The sequence below is a fragment of the Verticillium nonalfalfae genome (genome assembly GCF_003724135.2).
Source record: "Verticillium nonalfalfae strain VnAa140/NRRL 66861 chromosome Unknown scaffold_35, whole genome shotgun sequence".
In the NCBI taxonomy this organism is placed as follows: domain Eukaryota; kingdom Fungi; phylum Ascomycota; class Sordariomycetes; order Glomerellales; family Plectosphaerellaceae; genus Verticillium; species Verticillium nonalfalfae.
Window position 1 is genome coordinate 191635 of NW_021167260.1, and position 16885 is coordinate 208519.

Here is a 16885-nt window from a genome sequence, read left to right on the forward strand (position 1 = left end):
CGCATGACCAGGGAAGAAACCGAAAACGGGGCGATTTGCCTAGTACCCCAAAAGCAAATACACAAACAAACCTTATCTAGCAAGCCATGGCTTTGATGCCGGATACAAAGGCCCATCTACGCAGGGCCATCCAGATTCGAAAACCCTTTTCCAACCAAAGGAAAAAAGGAAAGAAAACACCGAGATAATGTACGCTGCGACCATGCTTGGCGCTGTCCCTGAATATGAGAAAATTCTTGCTGCAGTCAGAAGCAAAGGGCTCAAACCTCACTGGTCCAAGTCAACACACAAACACTGCAGCGGCTTACCGAAGCTTAGCAAGAAGCGTTTCTAGGTGCTTGTTCCAGCTATCAACAAATGCCTGCTCCGTGAAACGCTGTGCTGACTTGACAGCCCGTAGTCGGAAGGCTAAGGGATCCTTGACGGTCAAAGCCTGCTCAAAACCTGCCGCAAACTCGGTGGAAGTCGAAGCGTGGAAACCTAGAATTGTCAGTGCTGTTGGCCAAATCTAGAGGGAATCCCGCAACTCACCAGTAGGCTCGCCATCAATATCAACATTAATGTCAAGCTTCGGTCCGCCGCTGGCATGCACCACCGAGATGACACCAGCGGCCTGGTACTCGACGCATCCAATGCCGAAGTGCTCATTCCACATGCCGTTAACGCCGACATATGCCTTCTGAAGCCAGACAAGAATCTCTTCCCAGGTAGCATCCAGATGGAAGCTCACCTGACTCTTGATACCAAGCTCATTCACCAGCAGTCTAAGCTGGTAAACACGCTTGGAGTCAATGTCGTCCCGGACACTACCCACGAGGACAAGACGGACATCCTTGGTAGCCTCGGTCTCTGTCTTGAGGAACTCGGCAAATGATTGCAGGATGAGCTGGTGGTTCTTTTCTGGCCGGAATTGGGCGATGTAGATGATGACCTTCTGACGCTGCGCTTCGCTGGCCTCGGATACTTCGATATCGCGTGCGAGCTCTTCAACAGGACAGGGTGGGTAGACGACGGCAATAGGATCGCTCTTGACGCTACGGTGAGGGCCCCAGAGAGCTGCTATGTGGCCCTGAGTCCAGGTCGAGTTGGTCATGACGACATCAATGGTCGAACCGACTCGCGAATAAAGCTCTGCAAACAGCTTCCAGTATGCGCGCTTGGCCTGACCACGCAACCCCACACCTTTGCCGGCGTTGATGCCCTGGCTACCATTTGCGGACTTAGGGTCGAGAGACTCAAGCATATCAGTTGAGATGGTCGGGTAGTGGACATAGGCGCCGGTAGGGATGGTGGGGAAGAGGAGCTTAGAAAGTCCGAGCACGAATGCATATCCCATGGTGTCAACCAGAACATCGGGCACCAGCAGCTGGAAAGCATCCCAGGCCATGACCATGGATCCAAGAGACTGGCCGAGCAGGGTAAAGTGAGTCCAGGTCGAGGCGAGGACAAGGTGCTTGGTACTCAGGTACATGAGAACAAGACTGGGAGGGTGGATATCGATGTTGAACCTACGCTGTTGGTCGATGCTGATTAGACAGAGTCGTACGGGGTACAGGATGCATCATGTGACATACCTTGGCGAGAGTCACCATCTCCGTCTTGTTAACCTTCTGGTCAGTGGTGTAGATAACGCAGAGCGCTTTAGGCCACTTCTGCTGGGTAGCGCGGACGGCTGACCAAAGGACTCTTTCGCCTCCGCCTCCAGCGTTGCTGCAGTCTGTTAGTCGTCGGTTTCGGTACGCAGAAATGCTCGTCAAGAAGTAGTTCGCTACGCACCAGAAAGGGTGGAAGAAGCCAACGATGCCGCTCCAATCTTCCACCTTGTCGATCTTGATAATTCCCTTTGGAGTCGTGATCCCCTTTTCTTTATAGGTGTTCTCTTCGGTGGCCATGGCTTTGATCAACTGGGCGCGCCTGCCTTCAGTCTTGGTGCGGAGATAGCTGCCGGCAACAGCACCAAGGCCTCTCGCGAGAAGAGGAATGACGAACAAGGCGAGAATGGGTAGGGCGGCTACCACAGTCACAGCCCAGAGGGCGGTTGAGTGGCCCGATGTCGAGGTATCGGGCGAGGCAGAGTGCCCCGCCTCAGAGGTGTCCGCCATCGCGGGGACGACGGTGGGTGATGTCGGAGCTTCCGTGGATTCTACTATAACACGGCCACGGCCGTGAGGTGGACTGTGTGGATTACGAAGAGATCTCGAGCTTCGTAGAGGCTGGTAATGGCGGACAAGAAGGAGATGTGGCTGTGTGAGCCCGTCAGCCGGTGAAGGTGGGAAGAAGATCGTCAGACGCACTAAGCTGCACCTCCAGAGCCGTTGACGTCGTTGTACCTGCCCTCCAGTGAACAAGGACAAGTGGTACTTCCTGCTGCCACTGGGGGTTACCTTCAGCAGGGGTCTTGAGGGTCCTTTGGCGCACACCCCACCCCTGAGGGTGCCTGACTTTCACTGCGGTACGTACTGCACTGACAGGGCCCGTGCACCTGTCCCAATGGCTTGAAGCTTGCATGTGAGGTTGCCATCCTCACACATTCATGGTCCGTCACCTGGTCTCGACATCTGACCCATCGAGAGGCTGCCTCCACATGGCCCATGATGCTTCCAACTAGAGGCGCCTTTCGTCTGCTGTCACGGTCAACGGGGCCATCTTCGGCCCTGAGTCTCACGAGACAACCCTGTCTGTCGCCATCTCGCCCAACGACTCGGCATGAACTTCTGGTCTCATCGTTTCTCACCAGACATGAGACGCGCCAACTTTCCTTTGGCACCGCTGTGAACAGCTCTGTGCAAATCGCACAAGATGCCCTCATTTCACTTCACTCAACTATCGGTCTCCCCTGGTGGCTCGCCATTCCTGCCTTCGCTCTAGGCTTCACACTCACCCTGCGTCTTCCTCTACAGATTTACAGCAGGAAAATCATCCTCGGCCAGAGAAAGCTATTACCCTTTACCTCTTCCTGGAGAGCTCGGCATCTCAACGTTCATAAGCGGCCCTATGTCGCAATACAGCAAGGAAAGACCCTACGACGTATCTACCGAGAGCGAGGCGTGCAGAGTTGGAAGATATGGGTTACTCTGTTCAGCATTCCACCATGGCTCCTCGTCCCTGAAGCCATTCGACGGCTGAGTGGCGCGAGTGGCGGTATCTTGTCTCTCATCACTGGAAATTACAAGAACGGACACCCCGAGTTGGGCACTGCGCCCGCTCAGCAAGCGGTCATTGCTGCACCAGGTGAATCAGATAACTTCACAGCCGAGCCCGTTCTCGGCAGCGCGGGTAACGCACCGTCCACAGGCGTTCTTGAGTCTTTGCAAACAGCTGCTACTCAGATTGAACCAAGCATGACGACTGGCGGCATCTTATGGTTTCCGGATCTGTCAGCGCCCGACCCATATGGTCTGCTCCCTATGGCAATGGCGGGCCTGCTCTGTTACACCTGGATCCCCAAGACTGCGGCTGGGCGAGCTGCCATGTTCAACCTTTCTAACAAGGAGTCGTCCTCTCTTGAAACGTCAGGTTGGAGGTGGCGACTGCGAAGATCAGCCTTTGTCGCTTCACTTCTGTTACCCATGGCGGCGATGAACCTCCCATCTGGCATGTTTGTCTACTGGGTATCGTCAGCGACCTTTGGCCACATCAATGCGGCACTTGTCGAGCGTTACATGCCACTGGATAAACACCAGGCCCCAGCACAGCAGAAGGAAGTCCCGCCGAAGGTGTAGCCGGTGCTAAATTCTGTAAGATGAAATTTGTATTTAGGAACATGTGTATGTAGAATAAGGCCCTGCTGTACAACAATGTAAACACCTATGAACGCCAGCAGAGAAGCAAAAGTCCAATCCCTCGAGCCATGACATCGCCAGACGACAGAGCATGCTAATCCAAGAAAATTGCAAGTAGTACAATAAGCAAGATGATTGACAGAATAAGCATCAGACAGCAGCCCTTGTTCCTCGCCGCCTTCTGATGCCTCGAAGCCTGCGCCAGCTCAACCTGCGCCCCGTGTGTGTCATCCCGAACGTTGACGATGTTGTCCTCGATGGATGTCAGCTGTTCGCCTTGCTCGCCGACAATCTGCGCTACCTGGCGGAACAGCACGTTGAGGTCGCCGACACCCTGCTCGATGTTGCGAATCTCGTCCTCGCGCTCAATGATGAGCGCCTCCTGGAAGTCGACCTCGTCTTGCGACGCTAGGCGCACAAGCTCCTGCTGCTGCTGCTGCTCAAGCTGCCCCTCCTGCGGCGCACCGGAGCCGTCGGCGTTGTCGTCGTGAGCGGCACGGGCGGCCGTGACCGAGGCGCGCTCCTTCTCGAGAGCCCGGCGCTGGACCTCTTGAAACTCTTGGAGGGCGTTTTGGAAATCGGTTGAGACGCGGGACTGGTCGTACTTCTGTTGTTTCTGCAGGTTGTATGTTAGCCGGTTGTACGCACGACCCAGACACATAGCGCAACGTACTGTAAGATCCTCCCAGGTCTGCAGCTTCTTCACGCCCTGTCCGATGTCCTTGCACAACTCCCTCGACTTCTCGAGAAGTTCATGAACCCGCTCCCTGACGCGCGGGGTGTCACGCTTCGTGCCGAGGAGATCAATGTCAGAGCTGAGCTTGGAAATATTGCGCCGGAGGCTGTGGAGCTTGTTCATCAACTCGGACTGGAGCTGCTTGAACTCGGGATCATCGGTGTAATTCCCCCGGCGACCCGAGCCAGACTCGAGCGATGAGAGCTGGTCGAACGACATAGTGTTGAAAATCGATCGTCAGGCGATGTTTTGTGAAGCGAAAAACGGCAATGCGCTCAGGGTTGCAGTCAAACGACAGTCGCTGATAGTAGTGATGCAGCAAACTGGTAGTTGGATCAATCGCGAACCGGCTGCCTTGATGGTGTCAGGTGAGGCGATAAGGTACGTAACTGCGGAGATCGAGCCAGGAACAGGCACCACGGCGCATCACATCCCACCGCTATCGCCACGTGACTAAGCTCTTGTGGACCCCGAATCTGTACCTGGCGTCGTCGCGCTCCGACCAGGTTCTTTTGCAGCACCGTGAGCAGGTACCTACCGCACCTGTTGATGTTCCAGTGGTTGCTAGGATATTTTTATTGACAACCTCGACCCCATCAACGGCGAGCCACCGCCTCTCGACTCCCTCCACCAACGCTCCCCCCAAGGATGCCCAGTCGCCATGGCTGCTGCCATCGTGAGAAGAGCTCCTTATAAGGACTTTTTGCAGCCTGCTCTGCACAGGCGATTTTCCACAACCTCTACTCTTCTTTTGGCCCTGGTCTACATCCAAGCTATCCTCTTGAGCCAGTGGAATTCTTGTAAGCTTTGCAGGAAAAGATCCCAATCCTGACTACAACTAACATTATGATAGTTCTGTGGTCTTGGTTCCCCATCGGCCCCGTAGGCATACGAACACTCTTTCTCTTCGCCTCCGCACTCACTGTCATTATCCTTCGTATTTCACAATACCATGTTGGCGCGCGCGCCTCTCCATCCGCCATCGGTGGCGCTCTTCCCAATTTGATCACGATCCAGGCTCTCGAAGCATGGGTCGCCTATACCATTTCGAGCGCTCTCTTCGGCCTCGTCTTTCTCTGGTCGGCATCGGCGGACTCGAAACTGAACTGGATCTCGACTATGAGTGGCGACCGGGGACGACTTAATGAGCGGCCCGTCTTCCTCTCCTTCTACCTCCTCGTGGCCGCCACCTTCCAGGCGATCATGCATATCATCTGCGACACTGATCGTATCACAATCGACGTCAACAAAGCGAAGAAGAGCCCTGTCATCAACGGCGGCGCCACTTCAACCACACCACTGACCGTTCTCCTGGCCAAGCTACCCGGTGTCGTTGCTAACGCCGTCATGCGCGCCATCGGCGTGTACGCCCTCGCCATAACCCTGTACAGCACCATCTTCCGTGGAGCTGCGTGGAGCTGGGCCATGGCATTCTTCCGCCCCTTCAACAACCTTCCCAAGTCCAACATGCTGCCCGTCGACTGGCCCTGGTTCAAAGGCACAACACTCATGCAGTGCCTGTGGGCTGGCGTCCTCCTGTCTTGCACATGGGAAATCGGAAACTATGCGTTTTCAAGGTTCATGGTTAAGGCGCCCCTGAAGAATGGCAACCCCTTAACAAACGAGTCGAAGGACCCCAACGGTAGCCTGCTGAATGGTCTTAAGAGCAAGAAGATGCCCATCAGGGTAGGTCACGTTCTCAGATTAGCTTGTGAACTTTCAACTGACTTGTGGTACAGTGCTTTGCTCTCTGGGAGCTTGCGCATATCGCGCGCGACTTTGAGCTTCGACGCAAGGCGATCTTCGAAGACATTGACCGTAAAGACGGCCCCATGTGGTCCCAGGTCTTTGTCATCTGCCTCGACATTGTCAAGGGACTGGAGCAGAGGGTAGACAACTATGGGAAGCCTCCCCCTGCCCCGGTTGCCCAGCCGGAACCCGTGGTAGAGCAAAAGCCTAGGATCCTTGCGCCGCCTAAGGATGATCCTATCTTCCAGGCGAGGCCAGGGTCCAGATCTATGCGGGGTGAGATCGAAAAGACGCTGACCCAGGCCACACAGGCGCCGGGCCACTCGCCGGTTTCTCAGCTTAGCCCCATTGCCAAGAAGACATTCCGCAACGCGCGGGACAGGGTGCTCACAAAGGAGCAGCAAGAGGCACTGACTTCCCCGCAAGTCGTGGGTCAGTTCCAGGCTCTGGCGACTCCAGTCCTCCGCGCCGATTACATTGGCTGGTGGTTCCGACAGGATTTCCGAAGGTTGTTGACAGCTGCCGTGTTGGGTTCTCCATACTCCGAACTGAGCCATCACCTCAACGCCATTGAGATCCTGAGCGCGATGGCTGTGCACAGTTTGACAGAGGACAAATTTGGCAACGTACACAAGGACATTGGCCCTATAGTGCGCACATTCACTGCGGTCATCAAGAGACTTGAGGCCTTCAAGGCCAGCTTCCCAGTTCATTGGACTGATGTGGAAGGGAGTAAGAGCACTCCAGAGGTGGATGAGGTTATCAAGGCCCTCAAGGCCGGCCTGTCGCAGGTTGTCCAAGAATTTGAGCCGTACATCCGCGACCTGCGGTTGACGAGGACGGATATAAGGCTTGCCAAAGAAGCGATGGAGCCTACAGAGGGAGTACTGGCTAAAAGAGACGAGGAACCGGCGATGCGGGAAGTCCCCAAATAAACGGGAAAGAGGACTGCATCTCAAAAGCATGCAAGTGCCCTGCTTGGTTTCGAATAATGTATTATGGCCTGTATCAAAAAGAGAAAAGTACGTGATGAGCATCTTAAGGTTTGGGCCTGTGGTGTGGTTTAGGACATTTTCCGGTACCTAAGTCGACCCTTGTTGCTTGAAATTCGGGTGACGACGTTGAGCCCCACCTTGGTAAATGACATTGTCAAGCCCAAGCTTCCGCGAGCAGCTCGACCATCATAACTTCTCCCACCTGCGCTAACCTCCTCAACCTCCTCTGTACAGTACCTTCGCCTCGCCTTCGGGCGCCGTCTTCAGAACGCCCTTCATGTAATGTTGATCTTGCTGCGCAGCCTACCTCCGACTCTCATCAACCTTTGCGTCGCCCAAAGCAGCCATGCGCTGCACTCAACCAACGCCAGACCTTGAACGATTGAACCGATTTACGATCGCGACCTAGTTCTACGCAGAAGACCGCCCGCTTCTGGATCGGCGCCCGACCCGGGTGCTGACACCTTGGAGAGATGGTGTCAGCTCGCGCCATCTTCCGATTCATTTACGGAAGTTTCTACTTCGTCCTCTGCACACTCCTCGTCTGCCTGCTTCTCGTCACTCCTGGCGATACAATCTATCAAGCCTACGAGAACAACCAATGGTACAACATCTGGTTCGTCGCTGCCGCCCTCGTCGGTATCCTCATCATCGTCTCCTTCATCTATGCGCTACGACTGTACAACAACAAGACCATCCTTGCGTCAATACCGAAGTCATGGGTTCCGATTGAAAAGGGAGATGTGCCCAAACAGGTGTTCGAGATGGTCACGGCCGCGTTGGACCGCAGCGCCATTATCCAGTTCGAGTCAAGGCCGCGAATCATCCCCAAGGTCATGGACGACTCGCAGTCCGCAGTCTCGAACATGTCGGAGAAGCGCGAAGAGTGTACCAAACAGGATCTCCAGCTGCTGAAACTGCGCAAGAGAGATGAGGTCGAAGAAACGCTTGGGATGTCTGTCGCGCCGCGACTGCCCGTCTGGGGCGAGATCGAGCATCGGGGATGGTCATCGCCAGAATCCCTCGACCTTCCTGATTTGCAGTACAGCACTGTGTTGTCCGAGCTGCCAAACCTCATCGAGGCGAAAGCGCTTACGCTTGCGCCGCCGATTCCTGAGTCCACAGCCGAGCCGCCCATGCTCGACCCTGATGCCATGGCTCTTCTTGAACGGCCCTACAACCTAGGTCTACGACAATACCTTAATCACCTCTCTGAACTAGGCGTCTTATCGATGGACGCCACGACAGTCGAATTCCTTACCTTGTACGAATACGCGCGGTTCTCCAATCGCCCCTTGACTAATTCGCAGTTCCGTGACACGATGCAACTCTTTGCGCAGCTTCTTCGCAGCATGAGGTTGTTCGATCCCTCGATTCTCGACCCTGAACAAGAATTTGACGAGGATGCACAAGCCCCTTTCGAGAGCGACATTGGGGATGATGATCCTCCCATTACGAACCCGCCAACGCCACGAAGCATCTCGTCGCGCACCACGTCTAGCTCACGATTGCGTGTGAATTTGCCACCACGGAATTCTTCGGCCGCCACGTGGCACCAGTACCGCACCGCACCGTCCACACTCCAGGCGCGCTCGACGGGTGCACTTTCTCACTCGTCCAGTATGAGCAGCCTCGCGCAGAGGCGGCAGGTGCACCATTCGCCTTCCAACGCTAGTCTCCGTTCGAAGGTGTCACAAAGCTCCGGGGCGTCCGTCATCCGTCTTGCAGGGAGGGCGGATGCGACAGACTTGCCGTACGTGTTGACCATGGTGGATTCGCGTTAAAGTTCTACATGATTTGCTCCTTACGCATGGCGATGGCATGGCGTTTTATGGTCCCACGGGAATTTTGTTTTTGTTTCATGAGTAGAAATCTAATGATAATTCGCATGTTCTTACTAAGCTGTGTATCGAGAAGGCTGTCTCATCCTTTCTGCATCCTGTCAAGACATGCAGCCTGATAGCCATGTGCACTGATCGACTCCGCTCCTGGGCATATATAGCCATGCTGCTCAGCCTCGGTCCAAAACATATCTCCCACGTTTTCAGAATGCTTTGCCGACGTGCTTGAGAACACATTTGCAGATCAGTTGGCTTTTGTTTGTCATGTGGTGGGCCAAATCTGTCACCATCAACGAACCTCGACGTCTTCTTTGCGACCACGAACAGATCCAGCCATGAGGCTGATCAACATCTAGGCCCTTGGCCTTGAATACTTGATGGGCCATCCGCCGCTGTATGCGATCCTATCTCATACTGAGGGAGAAAACGAGTTCGTCTTCGATGACTATCAGAAAGGTTTCCAAGCTCCGCAAGTTGCTCGGAGACCCGGCTTGCGTATGGTTCTTACAGCATGTCGGCGTGCTTCGCATGATGACATCGGCTACGTCTGGGTCGACACCTGTACATGCGAACTACAGTGGGTGCATTTGCAGACGTCTTGCCTGGTTCCTTGGGGGTCGTAAGTCCTGCCAAGGTTTTGAGAGAGATACGCCCGTGGGGAAGTACGGTAAGTTTATTTCCCTTTGGAGAGAGGAAACTCGAGACTCTCGTTCCTGTCTCTGAGAAGAGCCATGAGTGTTCAGGAAAATTGAATAATTGTCACGATATCTGTGTCTCCTTCATTCGACACTATGAAGATGAAGAAGTTGCGAAACAATTAGCTGTCTCCGCCTTTACAAACCTCGCCCTTCGAGCCATCTAGTGAAAACTTCTTGGTATCACCAGGCACCGAAAGGAAACAAAACACGCGCATTTGGCTGCTGGATACTAACGCATCTCTCTTAGATATGGATCAGAATTTGGAAGGTGATGATCTTTAGCTCAACTCACAGCCACTGACCATCGCCATCGATCGACAACCTTCCTCCACCACCACGCTCAAGACTAAATACTCATTACGAAGAGCGTTTGATTTCATGAGCCACCCGCTCATCGAAGACCCTTTAACGCAGGGATTACAATATTGGAAAGAAATAATTACCTGGAACGAGGCAAGTAAGGGATATTCGGCCAGGCTACGTGTTTGTGGCATTGCGTCCTTCTAGCGGCAAATGGGACAGACTTTCTTCGTCGCATGGAGCCACTGCTATCCGACTGGTTTCGACGACATGGGGCGGTCCTTTATCGCTGGAGTTGCGCCATCGCCGATTGCCAGAGCCTCACTGGCATAAGCTCACTGAGAGCGGCTGGATTTCCGACAGGCGGGTCGGTGCGCAATTCCTAACACAGGAGCGGTTCCTCGGGTCATTACATGCAAAAGCTTGACGCGCTGGGCGTCTCTCGCCCGTGACGAGCCAAAATCCTGAGTCGAAGGTATGGACTAAGTTCAAGTTGGTGGAATTTTGAGAATGCAAAAAGTCGAACTGCATATAGGAGAGATCTCGACCGCGCTACGGACGGGCTTAGAGTTGTCGTCCAGTCTTGAGGCCTCTAGGGCCGAAGGAGGCCGGCCCATAAAGGGATCCGGGATGCCGTTCGGGAGCACAGGTCCTAGTCAGTCAAGAGCTCCGATGGGAAGGCTGAGATGCGCAGTACTCGATCGCAGACTCACGCGGTGGGCAGTGGTACTGTACAACAGCGGTCGAGGGGCAACACGAAGCAGCATGAAGGTTGCGCGCGGAAGATTATGGTTGTGATCCGTGTGACTTTGCAGAGATATTATGGAATATGAAAAGCTTCAAATTTTGGTTCTGAAAATGGTGGAATGACGTGTATCGTGGCGGGATCCTGTAGTTCGTAACGATGCTTCATGGCCTCTTCCTGCTGGTGTATCCATTCTTGTGCCAGCTTGTATTTTTTCTCCTCGCTCCTCTCCCCCCCACCCCGGCCCTGGATATATATGTAGAAAGATTTAGTTTTGAAGATTGCGATGGTGGGGCAAATTCGACGAAAAGAGGATTTCCCGTCTGCTCGGAAAACAAGAGGTGTTCGATATCAGGTCGGCAGTAACGACTGAACGCGGGCTTGAAAACCGATAAGAGCTGAGCTTGACAGGCTGCCCTCTGTTGTAGATGATGTCGTGGGGCCGTTTTGGCCAGGTCTGAATCGTGCGCCCTTGGGTTTTCTTCTTCGGACGAGCGTGCTGCTACTGCGAAGATGACCGTGAGAAGGACTTCGTGCGATTTCGAGAGAGTCTGAATTCACTGTAGAGATGGTGTAGCCCGTTGGCGAGGGACGTGGGCTACTTATACGCCCCTGGACGTCCGGGGGGTCGTGATGGGGGTGTAGGACCGGCCCCACTAGCTTTGTTGCCTCGTCGGGGGTTCTTGCCGATTGGGCGATGGGCAGGCGGGTGATGTGTGATGGTGGGCGGCGGCATTGCAGCACAATACAAAGCCCTATGGGCCCTGGCTGGTGAGGTCATTGTGAGGACACGGCAAGCTGCCGGCAGGGGCTGCCGCGGCGGGGCCAGGCCACTGAACGAAGCCTTGGTTACCCCCGATCTTAGTGTACCCATCGTTAATTTGGGCCCGAACCCTTGGGCTTTGGGGGGGATTTGTCGTGCATTGCGGCGCTGTCATTTCGCGCATTTGAGTGTCCAGACTGTCTCTTCACGCGCCACAATTAATCAGCGCGGGTTTCTCGTTAAACAGTATGCCTCCACCAATGTCCAATTTCGTCGTTGGTCTCTGTCATGCCCACAGGCAGCGCGCGGAGCTGGTAGGGTGAGGGGTGGCTCTGGAAAGGGTTGAGGACATGTGCCTTAGGTAAGGTATCTCAGTTGGTGGAGGCATGTATGGCCATGGATCATGTTTCAATCGACAGTCATACGAATGAGAACACAAGAACGGAAGCAATTCAGTACCTGAGGATTGGCCAAAACGCCCTGAGCTGATGGGTCTTGTAGCATGTACCACGTAGGGTTCCAGGGCCCGGCAGCGTCCTGCAGGAAGGCGGTAACACGTTGTTGTCTGCACTGTGCATCCGCCTGGCGATCGGCCTCTGTAAGTGTGCGAGGCGTATCCCTAAAGTTCAAGGCTTGATAAGTAGCCTCAATGAAGATATGCTCGCGTAACTACGCAGATACCATTAGAACGACAACAGAAGACACTCACCCGTTGTACTGAGCTCGATCTGTTGGAGCGTCCATTTCCTTATCGTTCTATAAACGTGGGATGACCTGTGTGGGAGTTGATCATCAAAGTTGTCGGATACCTTGTCATGTGATGTCAGATCATCGGGTTGCGCTCTCCGTCCAGGGAGCTTCCAATGGGTAGGCAAATAAGGGCACTTGAATCTTGCCGTAATAGGAGAAGTACGCAAGATGTAGGGTGGGTTGATTCTTATTATTTATGATGTAGGGCGGGTCAATTTTGCGTGATTCCCGCTGCCGACGTTATTACTTCCAGGATGCGAGATACATGCACGGTCGCAGTGGCTGTCATCCGCATGTGCACATTTGCCTTACGGCAACGCCTGATGGTTCGCACAACTGTAACCAATTTATTCGGTATCTAGCGTGGTCCCACCTCGTTGTCTTATTTTCTCTTTTCATAGTTCCCACTCACCGCTCAAACCCGATGTCCACGATTCAAAGCGAATTGGTAGCTGCAGATTTCAGACTGTCAGCTGCCGCGGAAGGGCACCTCTGCATAAGCTTCTTACTTTGTAGTCCTTGCTTCTCTCATGGACACACACGGTTTCCGGTTATCTAGATAGCTCAATGTAGGAAGCAGGTGATTGCAGCCAAGATTTAGTGACAAAGAACTATGAAACTATGAACCAAATCCCGGTCATTCGAAGCGCCGACAATCAATATATGTATAGATTCGAAACTTGTTCCGTCTAGGTAGGTTTGAAGGAGGTTAAGACGATCTTCCAAACTGGAAATATCCTTCTCATTTAGAGGAATCATAGCAGTGGGTTGCCTCCTCATAAGGCTGTTGGCTGTTTGCTGGTTACACTTTTGAAGCCAAATAATTTGCTCAACTCTGATATTGAATACCTCCTGACCTCCGCTGCATTTTGCCCTCCAGAGTACGTGCTCGAACCTTGTTGTCGACAGATGACCTCCTTTCCTACCCAGGGCCATGACGGCAACGGGCCGCCTTCTTCACGTACAGTGGGCGTCCTTCACTGCCTAGGTGGTGGAAGACAGCAACAGGGGCCCCTTGTCCCTTCAGCCACCTCAGACTCGACCAGTGACGGGCGGGACTTCTTAGTAAAGAAAACCCCAAAAAGGTCGTTGATCCCCAATCATCTGTTATATGTGCATTACATCCCGCAAGCAACGGTGACTTACCCGCCCCCCATGCAGCCGAAAGCTCAGCCATCGCGATTCATCGCAAGATTAATCCATAATCGTCATCATCTGAATCAATTACCTTCCCATCGAGCAATCTCTTCGCAGTCTTCGCTCCTGACCACCTATCGACCATCAGGAGCTCACCGACCAACCTCGCATTCAACATACCCTGCATGCTACCACCATCAACCGTTCACATCCTCATTGTCACCATCGTCGTTACAGCCCATTCCAAACGGAGGGCTTGAACCCATGAGTCTCGAGGAGTGGGATCTCCTCTCACCTGAAGCAAGGATTCGATCAGAAGGCGACAGAAAATGGGGCTGGGTCGTCTATCGGAGCTGTTACGCAAAAGAATTCGACCCGCGCTGGCAGGAAATCAAGAGCCATATCGTAGACGAGCTTTGTAAGGATATCGCTAGATCCGACACGCCCTCTATCGCGAAAACGATGGATTTCGTCTTTATCGAGGACCCTGCCCTTGAAGGCGCCATGGTCACGCAGCTGCAGCACTACTTCCAGGCTTGGGCGCGCGCAAGCGAGGGATACCATTTTGACGAGGGGAGAGACGTATCCCGAGACTCGAGGCATGAGTTCTTCATCATGGTCGACGAACAAAGTTTACGCAACCGCACTCTTGGTCTTGTGCACGGATGGCCACTAGAGCAGGATTCGGAAGACGTCGCGGAGGAGGGAAACCAGCATGGTGCAGGGGATTGGATCAGGATTACGGCGGATTACACGGTCACGACAAGTCTCTACGAACAACTGAACGACCTCGAATACTGGTACTCTATCTATAAGCCGCCGGAAATGGGCTTGGCTTGTGTATAGGAGGCATTTCCGCTTTCGATGAGGCGATACCTTTTGAAATCCCGATCTCCTATGCAAGGCTTCTGGACGCCTCATTATTCTGACCATTCGGTCTCTTCGAGAGACTCCAGGAGGGAGACTAAAGAATGGCGTGAGTCGCGAAGAGAACCGCTTGAGACCGAGGTCTTCCCAGGCTGTAGCCCTACTTCCGTATACTACCTTGGGAATGACTGATTCATTCCGCGAACCGCTGTTCTTGAGACATGACCAGCCTAGAATAGACTCGTCGAGTATTGGTACAGCGTTAGAGGAGTAATCTGTTGTTTTCCCCAAAGTAGATACGGTCATATAAAGCCTATTCTTTGTAGGGCTCTCTCACCACTAGATCAGTCCTCTGAAGGCGTGATTCCATACTATTGGAAAGTTGCGTCACGAAATGACCCGGCGGCTGGAAAGCCGACAAGCCGGAAAGCCGCCTCACAGAACCCAAGACTATGAGACGACGCTATTATGAAGTTATCTCCTGAGCTGAAACGAAGCCGCTCTCAGTAAGCATAGAACAAAACAGCCTCCAAGTCCCTCTGACGAATTTTCTTATCCTCGCGCATCAGATCCACCTCACGACCAACGCTCCAGCAGCGCAAGCAGCGCAAAATGCCGCCGAGCTCGCCATTGGGATGACACAGCGCGGCACATCGTTCTTCGGCCAGAGGTACTACACCCATTAGAAAACCACACAATCAACAGCCATAGGGGAGGGAAACTCACTGGCGTCCAGATGAAGCTAAAACTAGCACTCGTGTTCACCACGGTCAGCGCTCTCACCCGCTTCTCCTTGGTCGACCCGCACGTGCTGCCAACCCAGCCGAGCAGGATGCTGTTGACCATATAGGTGCCAGTTATGAAGACACACATGGCAAATTACCGCGCGCCCGTGTTCGTGGTGGCGCAGGCGAGGATGAAGCCGACGAGGCCGGTGGACTTTGCGGCGGTGACGAGCCACGTCCGCTCGTGGAAGCGGCCCGACGAGCATGCCCAGCCGACAGAGATGATACCGGCGATTAGTTATGGCGGGCAGGTCAGCACGAGGGTGATGGTCGTGTCGAAGCCGAGGGTGTTGACGATGGTGAGGAAGAAGTTCTTGAAGCCGTCCTGTGTGGTGTCAGCAGTGGTATACCAGATGCATGTGCTGCATGTAGATCAACACCCACACCTCGAGGTCTACAATCGCTTCCTTGAGACCGATCAAAGGGCTCGTGACCGCCTTGTGGCCCACAGTGTCCTTCTCGATGCGGCTCAGCATGAAGCAGGAAGTAGCCGCCACGACGAAAGTCACAGCGCCCTAGAGGATGAACAGCCAGCGCCAGCCAGACAGACCAGCAACGTCATCCAGCCCCTCGAACACACCGGCGGCAATCAGCCCCACAAAGGGCGTGGCGAGGATGTTCTCCGAGTCAAGGATGCTAATCCTTGTCGCGAGCTCCTTCCTCGTGTAGAAGATACTCGAGATGTACAGGGCGCCGGGATAGTACGGCGCCTCGACCACGCTGAGGAAGCAGCGCGTCAGCACGAGGCCGATGTAGTCTTTGACGAGCGCCGTCAGGCAGCTGACCACGGCCCAGGCCATCATGAAGCCGCCCATGTAGAAGCTCGGCTTAACCCGAGTGAGCATCGTGTTGCCCGGGATCTGTCCGAAGATGTAGCCGACGAAAAGAATACGAGACGGAGGTGGAGTACTGAACTCTCGCGATGTTCAGGTCCTCTTCAATGTAGTTCAGGCGGGCGTCGGCGATGGCATTGCGGTCGAGGTAGTTGAGCCAGTACATAACCCAGAGGGTGGGCTGGAGGGGTTAGTGAGAGTGACTTCAACTAATGACTTTGCCCAGAATACTCACCATGATCCATCGGTCAAGCTTCTTCACCAGTCGGATGTCCTCGGGGCCGGTCTTGGCCGCGGCGCCAGAGTAGTCCGTTGCGCCGAGTTAAAGCTTCTCGTCGTCAGGCGCAATCAAATTTATGCGCTCAGCATAGAGCACTCTCTACTTCTCAATGTCATTCGGGCCTTGTGATATGTATGGGACTGGCGTGGGAGCCATGGCGGCAGCGTCCCTAGCGTCGGCCTTGCTGGTGGAGTCTGTCTGAAGAATGGCAAAAAGCACGGCGTGAAGAAAGAAAATTGCAATAGTGGACTCTCAGTTGAGGCCTACTGTCTATCGATCTACAAACATAAAAGATAGAGGTCCAGGTCCATCCTTTTTATCATTTCACCTACATCGACCCTCACCCTTCCCAGACCCAAGTCCCGCAGACATTGTGCTACTGTCGTCCCCCCTCCCCCTCGCATTATCTGGGGTTAGTGGGACGGGCTGACACGCCTTACCAAGCCGCCCACTGACTGATTCAAGTCGGTCTTGTCATTAAGGGACTTCGCGGACCAGACTGGACCGCTATGCATAGGATGACATCGGAGCCTGCAAAGTATTTGGTCTATCCCAACAGAGAATCCAGTTGAATGAAGAATCAAACAGGGGGGTTCAGGAACTCATGCTACGAGCTTGCGACAA

At 54.0% G+C, this 16885-nt stretch overlaps 7 protein-coding genes across 7 annotated transcripts; 4 read left to right on the plus strand and 3 right to left on the minus strand.

The window, feature by feature from the left end:
• Positions 1-304: 304 nt before the first annotated feature.
• On the minus strand, positions 305-2102 carry ALG11 (asparagine-linked glycosylation protein; the record flags this gene model as incomplete). The annotated part of the gene is made up of 4 exons (XM_028639756.1): positions 305-480; positions 532-1513; positions 1575-1710; positions 1777-2102. The coding sequence occupies 4 exons, from the start codon at positions 2100-2102 to the stop codon at positions 305-307; spliced, it is 1620 nt and encodes a 539-aa protein (XP_028495971.1).
• Positions 2103-3341: 1239 nt separating this feature from the next.
• D7B24_005607 (uncharacterized protein) lies at positions 3342-3722 on the plus strand (the record flags this gene model as incomplete). Its single annotated transcript, XM_028639757.1, has 1 exon — positions 3342-3722. The coding sequence occupies one exon, from the start codon at positions 3342-3344 to the stop codon at positions 3720-3722; it is 381 nt and encodes a 126-aa protein (XP_028495972.1).
• Positions 3723-3876: 154 nt separating this feature from the next.
• D7B24_005608 (uncharacterized protein) lies at positions 3877-4737 on the minus strand (the record flags this gene model as incomplete). Its single annotated transcript, XM_028639758.1, has 2 exons — positions 3877-4398; positions 4456-4737. 2 exons carry the CDS (start codon positions 4735-4737, stop codon positions 3877-3879), a joined length of 804 nt encoding a protein of 267 aa, XP_028495973.1.
• Positions 4738-5179: 442 nt separating this feature from the next.
• On the plus strand, positions 5180-7202 carry D7B24_005609 (uncharacterized protein; the record flags this gene model as incomplete). The annotated part of the gene is made up of 3 exons (XM_028639759.1): positions 5180-5318; positions 5372-6204; positions 6258-7202. 3 exons carry the CDS (start codon positions 5180-5182, stop codon positions 7200-7202), a joined length of 1917 nt encoding a protein of 638 aa, XP_028495974.1.
• Positions 7203-7735: 533 nt separating this feature from the next.
• On the plus strand, positions 7736-9046 carry D7B24_005610 (uncharacterized protein; the record flags this gene model as incomplete). The annotated part of the gene is made up of 1 exon (XM_028639760.1): positions 7736-9046. The coding sequence occupies one exon, from the start codon at positions 7736-7738 to the stop codon at positions 9044-9046; it is 1311 nt and encodes a 436-aa protein (XP_028495975.1).
• Positions 9047-13760: 4714 nt separating this feature from the next.
• D7B24_005611 (uncharacterized protein) lies at positions 13761-14342 on the plus strand (the record flags this gene model as incomplete). The annotated part of the gene is made up of 1 exon (XM_028639761.1): positions 13761-14342. The coding sequence occupies one exon, from the start codon at positions 13761-13763 to the stop codon at positions 14340-14342; it is 582 nt and encodes a 193-aa protein (XP_028495976.1).
• Positions 14343-15386: 1044 nt separating this feature from the next.
• On the minus strand, positions 15387-16417 carry D7B24_005612 (uncharacterized protein; the record flags this gene model as incomplete). Its single annotated transcript, XM_028639762.1, has 5 exons — positions 15387-15473; positions 15706-16008; positions 16064-16162; positions 16217-16267; positions 16403-16417. The coding sequence occupies 5 exons, from the start codon at positions 16415-16417 to the stop codon at positions 15387-15389; spliced, it is 555 nt and encodes a 184-aa protein (XP_028495977.1).
• Between the last annotated feature and the right edge of the window lie 468 nt (positions 16418-16885).